The sequence below is a fragment of the Nansenia antarctica genome (genome assembly GCF_963989245.1).
Source record: "Nansenia antarctica genome assembly, chromosome: 8".
Classification (NCBI taxonomy): domain Eukaryota; kingdom Metazoa; phylum Chordata; class Actinopteri; order Argentiniformes; family Microstomatidae; genus Nansenia; species Nansenia antarctica.
This window is the reverse complement of record NC_137678.1, coordinates 3,783,795-3,802,880: the sequence shown is the minus strand read 5'-3', so window position 1 is coordinate 3,802,880 and position 19,086 is coordinate 3,783,795. Positions and strand designations below refer to the sequence as shown.

Genomic DNA, 19,086 nt, shown 5'->3' with positions numbered 1-19,086 from the left:
CCCTCCTCCTCCTCCTCCTCCTCCTCCTCCTCCTCCTCCTCCTCTTCCTCCTCCTCCTCCTCCTCCTCCTCCTCCTCCTCCTCCTCCTCCTAACTCCTTCATAACCCTCCTCCTCCTCCTCCTCCTCCTCCTCCTCCTCCTCCCCCTCCTCCTCCCCCTCCTCCTCCTCCTCCTTCATAACCCAACGTTACCAGTCAGATCACCAGAAGCACCACAGGAACTGCACTCATTCACCTCTGTCAAATGTGACATGTGTGTTATATATATATGTGACCTAATCATCCATGCTGCCCCTCCATCTCGCCTGCATGTATGTCTTGTAGGTGCTTTCAATGTGGTCGCTGTGAGAGGCCGGCTAGCAACCGGAAGGTCGCCGGTTTGATCCCCGCCTTAGGAGGGAGCTGCATGTGCCCTTGAGCAAGGCACTTAACCTCTAATTGCTCCAGGGGCGCCGACTATGGCTGACCCTGTGCCTGGAGCAAAAAATAGCAATTCCAACAATCGCCTGACAGGTTGATTGCACGGCAGCAAAAAAAAATCCATCCAAACTGATGTAACCCACAGGGACAAACACACATTCCACTGCTGAGGAACATCCCCTCAAAACATAGCTCTCTGCCGGCTTCAAAAAGGGTATTTCAGTCGAGAAAACTGTCAAGTCATCATCTACTCCCCCCCCCCTCCTCCTCCCCCTCCCCCTCCTCCCTCACCAAAGTGCTGTAAGCTCTTTGAACTCAGCCTGCATTATTGACAAGTGGTTGCCCTTCACTTCTGTGTTTCGTTAGCTGGGTTGCGGTGCTGCAGTGGCCGGGGCCGCATGTACCCTGCCCAGCCTCTGCTGCTGCGCTGCTGCTGCCGGACTGCAGGGGAGCCGGGATACATCTATTATTCACCACCTGGGTCTCCCTCTCTCTCTCACGCTCCAGAGGCAGAGGAGGAGGAGGAAAGAGCAACTCGGCTGTTTGAGAAACGCTTCCACAACCGAAGATGATGATGATGATGATGATGATGATGCGCAGGGGCTGCGATTTGTTTTATTTATTTACTACATTTTGACCGTGTGTGTGACCTAGTTGGATACACAGATCACGGAGGCACTCACCTGTGACGAGGGGTGTTCGTTTGAGCGCACGCTAGGAGTAGTAGACACTCACACGCGTGCGATGAGACGTATCTGACACACCTACCTGACACACACGTACCTGACACACGTACCTGACACACCTACCTGACACACACACACACACACACACACACATGCACAGAAGCACACCCTCCACACACACACACACACACACACATGCTCACTCTCTCATTCAACTGAGAACACACAACGTTGACATACCCACATGAGCACACACACACACACACACACACATGCACACACACACACACACACACACAGAAGCACACCCTCCACACACACACACACACACACACACACAGAAGCACACCCTCCACACACACACACACACACACACACAAGCACACACAAGCACACACACACTCCCTCACCTGAGGCCGTAGAGCACCGTCCCGTCTGGGTGCAGTCTGATCATGCGGTTCTTCACCGTGACGCCGTGGACGAAAGACTTCTTGTCGTTGATGAAGTACGTGTCTGGGACCCACAGCTGGTCCGCCACCCGGTTGTCCAGCGTCAGGTTGAGGGGGATCCCCGTGTAGGACAGCCGCTTGTCCCTCCACGACTGCTGGAAGTACATGGTGATGGTGTAGTCCTGTGGGACACAGGGAGAGGAGGAAGGGGGTAGGAGGGTTAGGGACACAAAGGGAAAGCACATGGTGCAGAGCCCCCCCATCCCCCTGATGGAAACACATATGAATGGTGTATTCCTAGACGTAGTTGGCTAGATGCCGAATGCATTTTGTTGTTTCTGTATCTTTGCCAATGACAATTAAATGGAATCAGATCTGATCATCTCCACGCGCTCCTTGGCTGTCTAAAGCCCTGCAAGCTTTCAGAATAGGGCTCCGGGCGGCTGAGAGGAAAAACCAGCCTCCTTGATGTCCTAAAACCTTATCTCTCTCTCCTCCTCAACTACACCTCCTCTGCTTCAGCTGCTAAAGCTTCTTACCACCATTCCAGAACTCCATTCTCTGCCTCTGACCCAAGGAAACTGTTCTCCACATATTCCTCACTCCTCAATCCACCCTCCTTCTCCCTCCTCCCTGTTTGCAGATTACTTTGTCACCTACTTTTGAAAAGAAGGTTAATAACATTAGCAGCTCTTTCTCTCTACTTCTCTCTACCTCTCGCCAACACTGCTACCACTCCTCCCAAGCCCACTGGTCTACACTCGGTCTCTGTTTTATCAGCTCTTTCCCCTTTCTACCCTGATGATTATTATAAAACTGGTCACATCCAAGCAGGCAACCACGTGCACCCCCCCCCATCCTATCCCCTCCCCCTTTCTCCAATCCATTTCCAAAGACTGCAGAATCTGTCCCAGCCGCCTTTAAGACAGCCAGAGTCAAATCTTTGACCCATCTATTGTCCATAACTCCAGACCTGTATCCCTTCTCTCCTTCTTATCTAAATCCCTACAACGTGCTGTCTCTAACTAACTGTCTCAATATATCCTTAATCGGCTTTATGGCTGGACATTCTACTGAGACCGTCACAGAGGCCCTCCACTCTGCCGGAGCTTCTTTCCTCTTCTCTGTTCTCATTCATGTCGACCTCTGCTGCATTCGACACAGTAAACCACCCGATCCTTCTCTTCAACCTCTCAGAACTGGGCTTTCCTGGCTCCACCTGGCCGAGCGCGGGTGACATGGAAAGGATCGCTGTCCTCTCAGGACAAAAGTATGTGGACACAATTATCGTCTGGGGCTGTTTTTCATGGTTTGGGCTAGGCCCCTTAGTTCCAGTAAAGGGAAATCTTACTGCCACAGCATGCAATGCGATTATAGAGAATTGTATGCTTTCCAACTTGACTGGCCTGCACACAGAGCTCTGACCTCAACCCCCATCGAACACCTTTTGGGATGAACTGGAACGCCGACTGCGAGCCAGTCCTTTCTCGCCCAACATCAGTGCCCGACCTCAGTAATGCTCTTGTGGCTAAATGGGAGCAAATCCCTGCAATCATATTCCAAAATCTAGTAGAAAGTCTTCCCAGAAGAGTGGAAGCTGTTATAGCACCAGTCCTGACAGCAGTGGGAAGCTTGTTCCACCAGCGGGGCGCCAGGACAGTGACTCGTGACTGAGTAGTGTGACTGCTGCATCCACGTAGAGGCGGTGGTGCCAGGAGGCCAGTCGAGGTGGAGGAGAGGAATGAATGCCTGTTTGCATGACTCCCTTCTGGACAGCGGTACAGGGCCACCAAGGACAAAAACATCACGCCACTTGAACAGTTTCTTCCCCAAAAGCCAGAGCCCTCCTCAATAACTCCTGATCATTGCACCTTGCACTTTACATGTTCTTGCACTTAGTTGTACAGTATATTTATTCATAATATTCACTCATATTGGTACTGTATATTTTGTCTTGAGTTTTGTTGTATTGTCGTCTTGCTGTTGTATGTTGTATGTACTGTAGCTTGTTTAGCATGGTCGAATACCAAGTCATGTTCCTAGTGCACTGCACATGGCCAATAAAGTTGGATTGAATTGAATTGAATTGAATTGAACGGGCAGGAGTTTGGGGGCTGATGGTTGCTTGCAAGTAGGGCGGAGCTGTTCCCTTTCCTGCCTGGTAGGCAAGCGCCACAGTCTTCAATCTGCTACCGGGAGCCAGTAAAGGGTGCAAAGGAGGGGGGTGACATGGGAGAACTTGGGGAGATTGAACACCAGAGGGGCGGTAGAATTCTGGATGAACTGCGGCGGTCTGATGCTGGAGGCCGGGAGCCCAAGGCCAAGAGGACGTTGCAGTAGTCAATTGGGATGTACCTGTATACAAATATGTTATTCAGGAAAGCACATAATACAATGGAAAAAGGACAAGTGATTGTCAAGGATGACCCCAACATTCTTGGCTGTCTGGGAGGAGGAGGTCACAATAGAGTTCTCTATGTTATTGAGAAGTCTTGGAGAGGGCAGGCTTTCCCAGGGAGGAAGAGCAGCTCAGTCTTGTTGAGGTTGAGCTTGAGGTGGTGGGCTGACATCCACGCAGAAATGTCTGCAAGACACACTGAGATACGTGTTGCCACCTGTGAGGCAGAAGGGGGAAATTGAGAAAGAGTTGAGTGTCATCTGCGTAGCAGCGGTAGGAGAAACCATGGGAGGAAATTATGGAGCCAAGAGATTCGACATGGAGAGAGAAGAGTAAGGACCCTAGAATGGAGCCCAGTAGTGTACAGTATGTGTGTACAGTGTATAACATTGTGACACAGGCCAATGAAAAGTGCTACCTGTAGGTGAAATCATTTTTCTGTTTTTTACATGTGCTTAAACTACAGATTGTAAGCTTTCAAATGATGCATCATACATTGAAATCGGAAACAAATTGAAGACGACATGAGTATTTGAAAGTTGCTACACCGGAAATCACTAAGCACAGAAAATCCCCATCAAAGATAATGAATCCCCATCAAACAACAAGAAACGAAGTCATTGTGTTATAGATTACACTTATTTAATGAACGTAAAACTGTTCGGAAAAATAACGAGTGGGTACTTCACATCTTCGCGTTGAATGTTAGCTAAAAAAACGAAAATCTGAAAAATAAAAAATAAAACTTTAAAGACGAATTTGACGTCTTTCTCATTTCCGAGAGGTGTCCAGAAACACCAGCAGCAGTCACTTATTCTCTCTACAGGTGTGTGTGTGTGTGTGTGTGTGTGTGTGTGCGTGTGTGCATGTGTTCATGTGTGTCTGATTGTCTGTGAATGTGTTATTACCTACATAGAGGTGTGTGTGTGTGTGTGTGTGTGTGTGTGTGTGATTGTTTGTTATTATGAGCATAGGCGTATGAGTGTGTGTACGTTTGTGTGTGTGTGCGTGTGTGTCTGACTGTCTGTGAGTTTTTGATTAACAAGCCTAGGTGTGTGCGTGGGTCTGTGTGTGTGCACGCATGCGTGAGTGTGTGTGTGTGTAACTAATGATTCAGTCTCAGCTGTCAGCCTCGGCTGCTGCAGTCTCCCACACGGTGTGCACCTTCTTTTAAAAATAACTTGGCTCCACCAACAGACTCCACAATAAGGCCACATACTGCTGAGGTAGATGATGTTGTGTAACGTCAGTTCTTATTAAGCGCAGCAAACACCGCCGCTCTCTCCGCCTCTCTCTCTCTCTCTCTCTCTCTCTCTCTCTCTCTCTCTCTCTCTCTCTCTCTCTCTCTCTCTCTCTCTCTCTCTCTCTCCGCCTCTCTCGTTTCATTTCACTCCTCTCCTCTTCACCTGCCCCCAGTCACTCCTGTACGCGTCATTCACCCTCTGAACACTACAACAGCCATGAGGCCCTCTGAACACTACAACAGCCATGAGGCCCTCTGAACACTACAACAGCCATGAGGCCCTCTGAACACTACAACAACCATGAGGCCCTCTGAACACTACAACAGCCATGAGGCCCTCTGAACACTACAACAGCCATGAGGCCCTCTGAACACTACAACAGCCATGAGGCCCTCTGAACACTACAACAGTCATGAGGCCCTCTGAACACTACAACAACCATGAGGCCCTCTGAACACTACAACAGCCATGAGGCCCTCTGAACACTACAACAGCCATGAGGCCCTCTGAACACTACAACAGCCATGAGGCCCTCTGAACACTACAACAGCCATGAGGCCCTCTGAACACTACAACAGCCATGAGGCCCTCTGAACACTACAACAGCCATGAGGCCCTCTGAACACTACAACAGCCATGAGGCCCTCTGAACACTACAACAACCATGAGAGGTCATTTGACCTGTGAGTAAAAAGAATGTGTCATATCTTTGCACTCGCTGACATTTCAGGACCCTCCATTCATGAATTTTCCTAGATATGTGCGTTCTACCACCCAGTATCCTTACATGTTCAAAACCACATCAGGATAAGCTAGTATGAAGATATTTTGGCATTTTTCTGTGTAGGAAGCGGGCTAATTTACAAGCGGCCTGTGAAAAGGTCCGCATGTCGGCAATTCTCAAATGTCGTGCAAATTACCAAAAAGCTTTTCAATTTTAGGATCACTAAATACTTATTATTTGTGATTTGAATTCACTGTATCGTCTGCCCTAGGCTACTGGGTATACATGTCTTGTTCTAATTACGTGTAGTTATGTGTTTTTAGCATGTTCATGTTTTATCAGCATGTTCTGATGTGCTAAACATGCAGTTAGATGTTCATAGCGATGTTCCTTCGTAGCTGCTAGCTATTAGCAGCTGTTTTGCCTGAGAGTTTTTCAGAGTGGGATTCTCCAGTATTTGGTTTGAGGTGTGTGTACCAAACTTCAAATAACCATATCTTCTTCAACTATTTTCAGAGGTGTATGACACAAAATTATTGTTAAAAGCTTACAATCTGCACTTTCAAAATCGGAAAAAGAAAAGAAAAATAACATTGCCCTACTTGAGGACTTTTTCACCAGACCCGGTCACATTTAATGACATGTTTATACCTATCGAATGAGTGAGATTATAGAGAGGGGATTAGGGTTAGGGTCAGATAGGTTTAAAAGTTGGGTTCTAGGTGATTTTGTATATGGAAGAAAGTTACTGGTGATTGGATAGGACTGATTTGTCAATATATTAGAAGTTCAATCAGAAGGTCTATTATTTCGGCTGTGCCGTAAACACACTGTCCAATATCAGAAGGCAGCTTCCCTTGCATATTGATTGGTCTGTATCACAGCGGAGGGAAGGAGAGGGAGGTGTGGAATACCAACCAGAGCTGATCATTAGGTGACAGGAGCTGCTGCCAAGGTGCACAAGGTCCACAAGATCGTTCAAGGTCGTTTAGGAAGAAAAATGCGCTCCTTGCATAATACTGCACAGCAGCAAAACATCTGACTACCAAGACTGAATAACAAACGATGGCTGAAGACCGTTGGATAGAATGTTGGCACCTGATTAGTAGAACAAAATAAATAAGGGTAGCATTAAGGTCACATTTGTGAAGTGTTTATAATGAGTTAATAAATCATTATAATCCGTGTATTATTCGATTTTGAACCATTTACAAAGAGTTATGTCATTAGTTTTGACTGATCGATATTCACTTGGTGCGTGGCAAATACCGAGCCTGCAATCAGTAACCAGTTAGCCTCATCTCGTCCATTTTCCCGTTAACAACAGGAAACAGCTGTTTTAACAGCTGTTAAAAACCTACTCTAGAAAGGCATGTTGTTAATTGGCTTGTTTGGTGTAGATACGGTGCAGGTAGCCTATTATAATTTGCTGCACACTAAACATGTTGATGACTTTATATTAAAATATGTTTTAATTGCATTGAGAGTAGGAAGTGTAACTTCCTCTGATTATAATTTAAACAGATATTTCCCATCTGTTTTTCTGAAAAATGCAGATTGTAAGCCTTCAAATGATGTGTCATACATTGAAATCTGAAAATAGTTGAAGAAGATATACTTATTTGAATGATGCTACGCCAAATACCAGAGGAACTCGCTCTGAATCAAATCACACGTTTGCTACCATCATGTTGGTAGCTAGCTAGCACCTAAGAAGGAACATCGCTATGAACATCTAGCTGGATGTTTAGCACATCACAACATGCTGATAGAACATCAACATGCTAAAAACACATAACTACACGTAACTAGATGATCACACAGTCCTTGCTTTTGAACACGTCCTAAAACGTAAGTTTGTTTACAAGCCATGTATCACCTACCCAGTAGGCAGACTATAGCCTACAGTGAATCCAATTCACAAATTATAAAAGTATTTAGTGATCCTAAAACTGTTGTTTGTTATATTGAGTTGGCTCTTCAACACTTAAACGTTTGTAATATGAAAAGAAAAAGGAAAACAATTTGTTTCATTTGCGCGACTTGACAATTGCTGACATGCAGACCGTTTCACCAGACCGTGTCACATTTTAGAAGCAACGCACACTTGCTGTCAACGACAGAATGTTCCTCCTCATTAGCTGTGAGTAAGATGTATCTCCTGTGCTGAATAGATGTATCTCCTATCTCCTGTGCTGAATAGGGTATATGAAAGTTAGGTTTGAAAGTCCAGGATCTTTTCCCCAAACGGGTATTACACTGTCACCATTCGCTACAAGATGTTGTATACGTCCTTAAAATGTGTACTGTACATAGGAGATATCTAGTGTTTCATATTGACTTCACATCAGGAGCGTGAGATTAAGTTCCAACCTAATCTATGTACAATTCAGTCGAAGGTTTTAGATTTGTGACGTGGAGGTCAAGTGCGGGGTTCCCCAGGGCTCTCTGCTGGGACCGCTGTCACAATCTTCTCTTTCTGATCCGCCGCTGCAGTTCTGATTCCAGTGACACCACTGCAGCGGCAGCTTCTCCCAATTAGGGAGTTAGGGAGACGACCAGAAAACACGGACAAACAAAAACATTGGATTAAAAATCTTGGATTATAAATCAGCCATCCGAAAAGCCTTTCAGGCACTTTGATGAACTGCACTTCAAAACGCTTCACTTGACTGCTGGTAACCTTCTCAGAGGGGCTGCCTGCATCTCTCCTGGTCTCTCTCTCTCTATCGTCTAATCTGGGTTGCAGAGCTGCAGTTAAGATTCCACTCACAGCCATCAAGCTTTCCAGCATGTGTTGCAGTTTGCAAAGATGCTTATGCAGCCGTTTCAGAACATGCTTGGGGGAAATAAACTTTCTGGGGGGAAAATAATAAAAAAACATATTGGAGGTACATTTGGCACATTTTGTCTCATTGGCAGAAGAAGGAACCACCCACGGGTGATTAAAGGTGAATTGCGAACAATGCGATGTTAGAGAGCAGCTACTGGCAGGCAGATACTGAAATGAAAATATTATATAATTTCATTCAATAATATATCTTGAAATATATATGTATTATGTTCGCTATATAATATAATAGATACACTGGTTAGTAAGAGAGCCACACATGAACGCAGGTGGAGACATTGGTATCCGTTTTAACTCTGCTTTACTGGCATCATAAACCACGTTATCAGTTACACTCAACGGGTGCCTAGAGTGCCCCCTAACACATGGGAATAACAAAGCATACTGTTGGCACTATCAACAATATGAATAATAATATAAGAATTGTTTAACTAGAGTGGAATCCCATTCTCTTGTATTGAGTATTACTTAGACAGGAGGACTGTGAAGAGGATAACAGGTGATGGAGGATGTGGCAGGTTGCTGGACTTTGGCTGTAAACCGAGGACGTTCTTCGCGGCAAAGCTTACGGTACATACAATCTGGCCCCCTCCTACCTTGCTGACCTCGTCCCCCTCCACACCCCCTCCCGTTGCCTCAGGTCTGACGACCAAACCACCCTCAAGACCACCAGGACCAAGCTCCGGACCTGGGGTGATGGGGCCTTTTCAGCCGCAGCCCCGTCCCTCTGGAACGCCCTCCCCTACCACATCAGACAGGCCAACACCCTGCCAACATTTAAACAGGCCCTCAAAACCCACCTCTTCAAGCTCGCCTTCACCAGTTAACCCTCTCCCCCTCCCCTTCCCATGTGTCCCCAGCACTACCTTAATTAGACCCCTATACTTTCTTCTATTTACCTTTTGTTTCTTTTTATTATTACCACTCGATCTTTTCAGTTTGTAAAGCGTCTTTGAGTGTCTAGAAAACGCTATATAAGTCTAATGTATTATTATTATGATGATTATGATTATTATTATTATTGGTGGGTCCACTGGTGGGCGTTACCACTTAGCCACACATCTCATTATAAAGTAAACATACAGACATCATCTAAAGTGATATATGTACATACATTCGCGGGATATCATTTGAATATATATTTGCATTGTGCACATAACATGTATGTAATATGAAATTGAATATAGGAAGTTATTATCAAATTTGGAGAGAGTGTGACTAAAAAAAGAGTCTTTATTTCCAGGGCTTGGAGCTCAACAATACCAGTTTTATAACATACCAACAAATAATAAGACACAAGGGTTCGCAATCTAGGGAAATAGTTTGCAAGCAATGTAAACCGGCGATGACATGGCTCTAAGAGAGAAACTGCTGCCTCATGAGGCAGTGAAGAGAGAGAATAGGAAGGAGGGGGTGGGGGGAGGCATTGCAGCCCTGCCTCATTGGGGATGAACACTTTCCTTGGAGCCTATTATTAGAAACAGCTGTTCCCCCTGCCGCCTGCTCTCCCATCTTCACTCTGGCACCTCAGCGTTTCCATGGCAGAGAGTCGGCCTGAACGTGAGCAGAATACCATTATGCATGATACTAAGCACCGCGCCAAAACACTGAAGCAAGAAAGCGCCACTGCTGTTGCACTGCATTCCCTACGAGCAGAGGAGGAGAGAGGGGCATGCGTGATGTCCTTGGCATCTTTTCCTTTCCCTGAAATGTCCTTTTGTGCATCATGGCCACTCAGGAGCGTTCCTCCCCTACGACTCCTCTTCATGTCCCCGCACCTGAGAGGAAGACAATGTGGGCTCCTCTGCGCAAGCTGGCGCCACGCTAACCCTCTGTAGCTAGCAGCTAGCCCCTCTGTAGCTAGCAGCTAGCCCCCTGCAGCTAGCCCCTCTACGTTAGCACTCTACGCTAGCCCCTCTGCACCTAGCCCCTCTACGTTAGCACTCTACGCTAGCCCCTCTGCACCTAGCCCCTCTGCACCTAGCCCCTCTGTAGCTAGCCCCTCTGCACCTAGCCCCTCTGCACCTAGCCCCTCTGCAGCTAGCCCCTCTGTAGCTAGCCCCTCTGCACCTAGCCCCTCTGTAGCTAGCCCCTCTGCACCTAGCCCCTCTGCAGCTAGCCCCTCTGCACCTAGCCCCTCTGCAGCTAGCCCCTCTGCACCTAGCCCCTCTGCAGCTAGCCCCTCTGCAGCTAGCCCCTCTGCACCTAGCCCCTCTGTAGCTAGCCCCTCTGCACCTAGCCCCTCTGTAGCTAGCCCCTCTGCACCTAGCCCCTCTGCACCTAGCCCCTCTGCAGCTAACCCCTCTGTAGCTAACCCCTCTGTAGCTAACCCCTCTGTAGCTAACCCCTCTGTAGCTAGCCCCTCTGCACCTAGCCCCTCTGTAGCTAGCCCCTCTGCACCTAGCCCCTCTGTAGCTAGCCCCTCTGTAGCTAGCCCCTCTGTAGCTAGCCCCTCTGTAGCTAGCCCCTCTGCACCTAGCCCCTCTGTAGCTAGCCCCTCTGTAGCTAGCCCCTCTGTAGCTAGCCCCTCTGCAGCTAGCCCCTCTGCACCTAGCCCCTCTGTAGTTAGCCCCTCTGCACCTAGCCCCTCTGCAGATAGCCCCTCTGCAGATAGCCCCTCTGCACCTAGCCCCTCTGCAGATAGCCCCTCTGCAGATAGCCCCTCTGCAGATAGCCCCTCTGTAGCTAGCAGCTAGCCCCCCTGCAGCTAGCCCCTCTGTAGCTAGCCCCTCTGCAGCTAGCCCCTCTGTAGCTAGCAGCTAGCCCCCTGCAGCTAGCCCCTCTGCACCTAACCCCTCTGCAGCTAGCCCCTCAGCTAGCCCATCTGCACCTAGCCCCTCTGCACCTAGCCCCTCTGTAGCTAGCCCCTCTGCACCTAGCCCCTCTGCACCTAGCCCCTCTGCAGCTAGCCCCTCTGCACCTAGCCCCTCTGCAGCTAGCCCCTCTGTAGCTAGCCCCTCTGTAGTTAGCCCCTCTGCACCTAACCCCTCTGTAGCTAGCCCCTCTGCACCTAACCCCTCTGCTGCTAGCCCCTCTGCACCTAGCCCCTCTGTAGCTAGCCCCTCTGCAGCTAGCCCCTCTGCACCTAACCCCTCTGCACCTAGCCCCTCTGCACCTAGCCCCTCTGCACCTAGCCCCTCTGCACCTAGCCCCTCTGTAGCTAGCCCCTCTGCACCTAGCCCCTCTGTAGCTAGCCCCTCTGTAGCTAGCCCCTCTGTAGCTAGCCCCTCTGCACCTAGCCCCTCTGCACCTAGCCCCTCTGCAGCTAGCAGCTAGCCCCTCTGCACCTAACCCCTCTGCAGCTAGCTCCTCTGCACCTAGCCCCTCTGCAGCTAGCTCCTCTGCAGCTAGCCCCTCTGCACCTAGCCCCTCTGCAGCTAGCCCCTCTGTAGCTAGCCCCTCTGCACCTAGCCCCTCTGCACCTAGCCCCTCTGCAGCTAGCCCCTCTGCACCTAGCCCCTCTGCAGCTAGCTCCTCTGCAGCTAGCCCCTCTGCACCTAGCCCCTCTGCAGCTAGCCCCTCTGCACCTAGCCCCTCTGTAGCTAGCCCCTCTGCACCTAGCCCCTCTGCAGCTAGCCCCTCTGCACCTAACCCCTCTGTAGCTAGCCCCTCTGCACCTAACCCCTCTGTAGCTAACCCCTCTGCACCTAACCCCTCTGCAGCTAGCCCCTCTGCACCTAACCCCTCTGCAGCTAGCCCCTCTGCATCTAGCCCCTCTGCACCTAGCCCCTCTGCAGCTAGCCCCTCTGCAGCTATGCAGCTAGCAGCTAGCCCCTCTGCAGTGTGCTTCTTCCTGACCTAATTCCTCCCCAATCCATGCCCATCTAGGGGTGCAGCCTCTAATACATCACAGGAGAGAGAGAGGAGAGAGGAGAGAGGAGAGGAGAGAGGGGGGGGGGGGGGGGGGGGTGTAGCAGTGCGGCCCTTCCCGCCGAGATAAAGTTCTGCAGATTTTGGGAAATCATGATGCAAAAAAAGTTACTGGCCAACAGAACTGCAGATAGTGTACAGTAACACCACTGGTTTGGCACACTGCTCAGGAATTGGGGTCATTACACCGACTGAACTGACTGAAGTCCTGTTTTGTTGGGCCTCTTTGCAGTATTTTGCACATGTGCAAGGTGATATAAAAGGCTTCAGATGGAAGAAGCCTGACACCTTAACAGACACTCAGTCAGCGGAACAGACTACAGTGATGGAGGAGGCCAGGGCATAGAAGGTTCAGACTGCCATCGCAGAGGAGGTCTGAAGGTTAGGGGCGGCTGTGTCTCAGGAGGTAAAGACGCCGTCTAATGATCACAAGGTTGGCAGATCGGCGGTTCGAGCCCCGGCTGGCCACATGTCAAAGTGTCCTTGGGCAAGACACTGAACCCCAAAATTGCTCCCAGTGAGCGGGCCGGCGCCTTACATGGTAGCTTGCCGCCATTGGTGAATGTGTGAATGAGTGAATGTGTGTGTGAATGGGTGAATGAGAGGCCGTTGTAAAGCGCTTTGGAGCAGCAAAAAAGGCGCTATATACAGTAAGTACAGTCCATTTACCATCTGAAGACGTGTGAAGTGCTCCGGAAAGGCGCCACAAGGTGGAGACAAGAGCTGTGGAGGTTCTGTTGGTGTTATTGACTGACAGCGCAGGGCTGACATTACTGATGTTCCTTCCAAATAATCACTCAAATGAAAAATTACGGAAATAATTGTTTGTGATGGTTTACTGTAAAGATTTGCAAAATCAAGTTTATTATAGCAAGTCATGAATTACAGAGATTAAGAGTGGAAATTAAAATGCACAAATAAATTAGGGATGCACTGAAGGTTCGGCCCCCGAATGTATTCGGCCGAATAATAGCAAAAAAAGCATATCCGGTATTCGGACGAATGTGTGAAAAGACTAAATGTTTACCGCCAAATAGGAGCAGGGTTTTACAGGTGAATACTAGCAGGGTATTTCCTGCTTAGAGAATTATGAGGTGGCTGTCTCCGTCATATTTCTAGCTGCCTCCAGCTCTCGACAAAACTCTGACTCTCGACAAAACTCTGACGGTCGTATTTTCTACAAGCGTTGCACTCAGTGGATTTATGTCATTTCTAACTGCAATTGCAATAGGTTTTGGACTGACATGGTACTACTGTCATTAACAAGGACTACACCTCATTTTGTGCCAGGAAAAACCCTGACTAGACGTTTTTTGATGACACAATCAAAAATTCTTATTTTCAGTTATTGTGCTTTGTTGGTATAGCCTAATGTCTGCTGGAATGTTCAATAAAAGTGATCAATAAGTGTTTTCACCATTGTTTTCTTTGAAAAGCATGAATAAAAAGCAAAATGTATTTAATTTATGCAATGGTACAAAAATAAATGAAAAACTGCCGGTACGCATTCAGTATCTGGTATTCGGCCAAATGTTTCCTTAAATTCGGCTTCGGCCAATAATTTTATTCTTAAGTTTAATGGGTGCATCCCTCATTTAAATATCAGGTTATGTTAGCGAGGACCAAGCAATGGGACTACATTTACATGTAGTGTTACATTTTGGCATTTAGCAGACGCCTTTATCTAAAGCGACTTACAACAAATACATTTGACTAAGTAAGTGAATCATCTCTCCACCAGTCAGAGCAGGAAAAGGTAATCTATGCTCAGGCCTGGGGCCATTGGCAGTCGTCGTGCTAGAAGAAGGCTTCTTTTGGGGGGGGGGGGGGGACACTGGGGAAACAGTACAGGGGGGTAGTAGATGTCTCTGGAGGGACTAAATTGTGTTGAAATTCACCCATTCTAGATCCATAAACATCCCCTGGAGAAGAGAGATCATTCTGTCTGTATAAGTGTACTGGCCCCGGCCCCCTATTGTTTTTATTTGTTCCATTATGGACATTATGGTCTTCAGTAACATTATGGACATTGTGGTCTTCAGTAACTTTAGAAAAATCTATTTCATTTGTACAATGACTTCTTCTGTAAGAACATACCCACTATACTCTCACTGGTGATGTTTCAGCTGAACCTGTGGCATAATCATTGGCACTAAAATGCATAATTTGGATGTAGGGTCTGGGTGAAATTGGTTGAATACAGAGATTAAGAGTGTAAATGGTTTAAATATCAGGTTATGTTAATACCAAAAAAATGTTTTGTGCTAGCTGCTTTTTTTGCAGCATGCTTTTCATTCAGGAAAGGTGACAATGTCTATACAGATCTTCCCATGATCAGAGGCGGCGGAGGCCTAGAGGTCAGAGAGGCAGGTAGCCTAGAGGTCAGAGAGGCAGGTAGCCTAGAGGTCAGAGAGGCAGGTAGCCTAGAGGTCAGAGAGGCAGGTAGCCTAGAGGTCAGAGAGGCAGGTAGCCTAGAGGTCAGAGAGGCCGGCTAGCAATCTGAAGATCCCCCAGGAGGGAGCTGGATATGGCTGTATATGACCCTGTGCCTAGAGCAAAAATACCAAATTCCAACAATTGACTGACAAGTTGATTGCATGGCATTAAATCAGTAAAAATCTGTCTGATGTCAACCCGCCCATCAACAATACTACGCATCTTGTGGGGCGACATGAGAAGTGAGGAGACATGAGAAGTGAGGAGACATGAGGAGTGAGGAGACATGAGAAGTGAGGAGACATGAGGAGTGAAGGACTGTTTTAGTGGTCCTGGTCATGTGACATGAATAAGCACAAGTCAGAATTGATTATTTATTTTCTATTCTGTTTTTTCTGTTTCTGATTTTCTTCCGACGTGAGCAGATGTCTGTGATGGAGGCCGGGGCAGCTTGTAGAGGGACAAAACTGCCTTTTTCTGGATGTTTAATTCCCCCTGTCACCTTCTCCCATCCATTTGTTAACAATGGCCAGGGTGCAAAGTCTCTCTCCAGTCGCTTCAGGATTTCATCCCCTATTTAATAATAATAATAATAATAATAATTTAAAAAAAAAAATATTTGCCATGCATTCCATCAATTGTTGGAATGTGGCATTTCTTGCTCCAGGCACAGGGTCAGCCATAGTCAGCGCCCCTGGAGGAATTAGGGGTTAAGTGCCTTGCTCAAGGGCACAACGGCACCTTAGATCGGATGCCAGCAACCCTCCAGTCACCAGCTCACATGCAGCTCCCTCCTGAGGTGGGGATCGAACCAGCGACCTTCCGATTGCTAGCCGGCCTTTTTGACCTCTAGGTTACCACCGCCCCTATGTGTGTATGATGTGGGTAGGGTGAAGGGCGAGAAAGCTTGGCAATAAAAGAATGTGTGCACAAAACAATGTGAAAAATCTAGATTCAGCCTACTTTGGTAGTTAGGTTTTGGTATCTCTGGTGGAGATCTGTTTTGTTCTGGTTCTCTATGACAACTGTAATGGTAAATGGACTGCACTTATATAGCGCCTTTTTTGCTGCTCCAAAGCGCTTTACAACAGCCTCTCATTCACCCATTCACACACACATTCACACACCAATGGCGACAAGCTGCCATGCAAGGCGCCGGCCCGCTCACTGGGAGCAATTTTGGGGTTCAGTGTCATGCCCAAGGACACTTCGACATGTGGCCAGCCGGGGCTCGAACCGCCGACCTGCCAACCTTGTGATCATTAGACGGCGGCTCTACCTCCTGCGCCACAGCCGCCCACGATATAGCCTATACTATAGCCTACTCTCCCTCTCCCCGCTCGACCAACCTGCTCACTCTCATCATCCCTTCACCTCCTTCTCATATTCATTCTCCTCGTCTCACATGTCATGGAAACATGTTTAGATTGATTCATGAAAGCTCTCATTTCAATCATGTGAAAAACGTTAAACGTGCAGAAAAGTCATGACACAAACTGCGCTGTGAACGCGCTGTGTCCATATAGCCTACTGCTAAAATGCACTTAATACACTGAGAAACATTAGATCACTATGAGTTAATAAATATGCCATTGCAGGTCTTCTGCCCACATCGCCGATTCAGTGGTGGAGTGAACGCTGTCTGACATCATTCTATCACGTGTCCATGAAGACAGGTCTGTTCTAAAGGAAGGTTTATCCAAGGACACCATTTAGAGTTATTTTGGTCAGACAATAACTTGTCCTTTTCCAAATGGAAACTCACAGGCTCCTCCTTATGTAAGTCCTCCAGGTCGCCGTTGTTGTTCATTCAGAATGTTGAATATATTATATTAATATCATCTGACAAATTGGACCAGTGAAGACGCAGATTTGAGCGACTGTTTCCTAACAAGCCCAGGCATTAGAATTGCTCCACAATGGCTCCTTGGTGGTTGTTTTGCTGAAGTAAAATACCTCAAATAAAATGTGGGAAAAAGGCCAGTTGACTCACTACCCCTGTCAAGGTGTTCCTGTCATACTGTTGCTCAATTACTTAGATTTTCAAAATCACGAATAGGAATAAATGTGGAAGGAACTTGTGAATTGATGTGAATTGATGATTCCCTTGCTTAGTCAACTTGCTCAGTCAAACGTATCGATTGTAAGACGCTTTGGAATAAGGCGTCTGCTAAATGTCAAACATGTAAATGTAAATGTCCCACTTTGACCTTTAAGAACGCTTTAGACAGTATATCTCTTCCTCCTCACTGACGATCACGTTTTATTGAAACTTATCGAAACTCAAAATTATAATTATCGACATAACAACAGGATTGAATTGAGAACAATAGTGTAATAATGGATCATGGGTAACGGATGAAAGAGAGACAAACAACTTGCATCATCAGGTTCAATCCTGTCATTACTACTGCAAATAGATAAACAAATAAAAGCATTTGTGTGTTGTAAGTTGTTGCATTATAACACCATTCTATTTCATAAACATGTGCTAGCGAATAGGTATGAAACAACATGTCATGTTTGGTTTTGAAGGGATAGATGCACTTGTAACCAGCCGATAGTTAAGACTGTGTCTGATTATTATAGGGGTAGTGGTGGTCTAGTGGATAGTGAGTTGGACTTGTGATCAGAAGGTTGTGAGTTCAAATCCCGCCTGAAACCACGCCACTACTAGTGTGTCCTTGAGTAAGGCACTTAGCCCTCGGTTACTCCAGGGGGAATGTCCCTGTAATTCGTAATTGTAAGTCTCTTTGGATTAAAAGTGTCTGCTAAATGGCAAATTATTATTATTATGGAGAGAGGACTTCAGGGAACAGGTCTGCATAGCAGAGATGAATTCATCTGAATTCTCATCAATTCAGGAATTCAAACGGACACGGAATCCCAATCAGTCCACCCCAGATGTGTTCACACACAAGCTCACTGGAGAGACTCTCACATCCTTCCCTTCACCCTGGCCCCGCCTCTTCCTGTGCCCGCAACCACCCACTGTCTCCCATCCCTCCCCTTGTTTCCATGCCAACACCTTCTGCATGCAGTAACACACAGGTAAGAAAGTGACAATTCAATAAAACTATAGTCCAGCTCCTCGTAGGAGGAGAGGAGAGCAGCTTCCTGTCTGTGAAGTTCCCAGAGAGATGCAGGTCAGGCAGAGTGAGGTCAGAGGTCAGGCAGAGTGATCACATTAACATTAACCCTGATGCCCTCTGCCTCTCAGTCCTGTCTCTGCCATCATATCTGATCCCACGCCGCTCACGCTGGCTGGACCGGCGGCACGGTGGTAATAGGACAATATATGATATTATAGGACACGCCACTGGACCATCTGATGAGATGTGGGTCCATTAACAGTAGGGCTGTCCCTAACGACTATTTTTCTAACGATTAATCTAGCGATTATTTTTCCGGCTGGTCGATTACTCTAACGACTAATTTAACGATTGGTCTAACGATTATTATTTTTACTGTTCGATTAATGTATCACTTAATTTTCCCCAAATAAATGTCAAAAACTTCTCTTATTAACATTTCAGTATTTTATTCAATTATTCTTGTACAAATATATAAATTAGGCTTCTGCACTGCAGGGCAATATTCCACAACAAAAAATATCCTCTCTTTCTTACAGTCCAACATAAAATATAATATTATAAAATATAAAAGTTAACTTCAAATAAAAGGAAAAGCGCAAGTAATGCAGTAGGCAAGTTCAAGTCATTTTCAGGAGGAATACCAAAATAAATACCAACATAAAATCCTCTAATTAGTGCAATTCGAGTGAAACTCTAACCGGAATACCGTAACTATACCTCTCAGTAACAATAACGATCTCAGTAACAATATAACATTCTCCCCCTCCCACGCTCCTCTCTCTCCCCCCCTCCTCTCTCCCCCCGCCTGCCTCCTGGTTATTATTATTATTATAGGTCAGTGCGGGGCGGGCGCGTCGCGAGAGACAGTTAGGAGGTCAACAAGTTACAGTATCTTAGCTGTTCATAATGATGGC

At 47.1% G+C, this 19,086-nt stretch overlaps 1 protein-coding gene across 1 annotated transcript in view; it reads right to left on the bottom strand.

Moving 5' to 3' along the window:
• The window catches only part of gabrb1 (gamma-aminobutyric acid type A receptor subunit beta1), a gene marked incomplete at both ends in the record, with an annotated part of 80,928 nt that overhangs the window by 43,972 nt on the left and 17,870 nt on the right, over positions 1 to 19,086 (bottom strand). Inside the window, one exon of the mRNA XM_080537881.1 lies at positions 1,516 to 1,736. Within this exon, the coding sequence (XP_080394007.1) occupies positions 1,516 to 1,736 (221 nt within the window). The remainder of the gene's footprint in view (positions 1 to 1,515; positions 1,737 to 19,086) is intronic.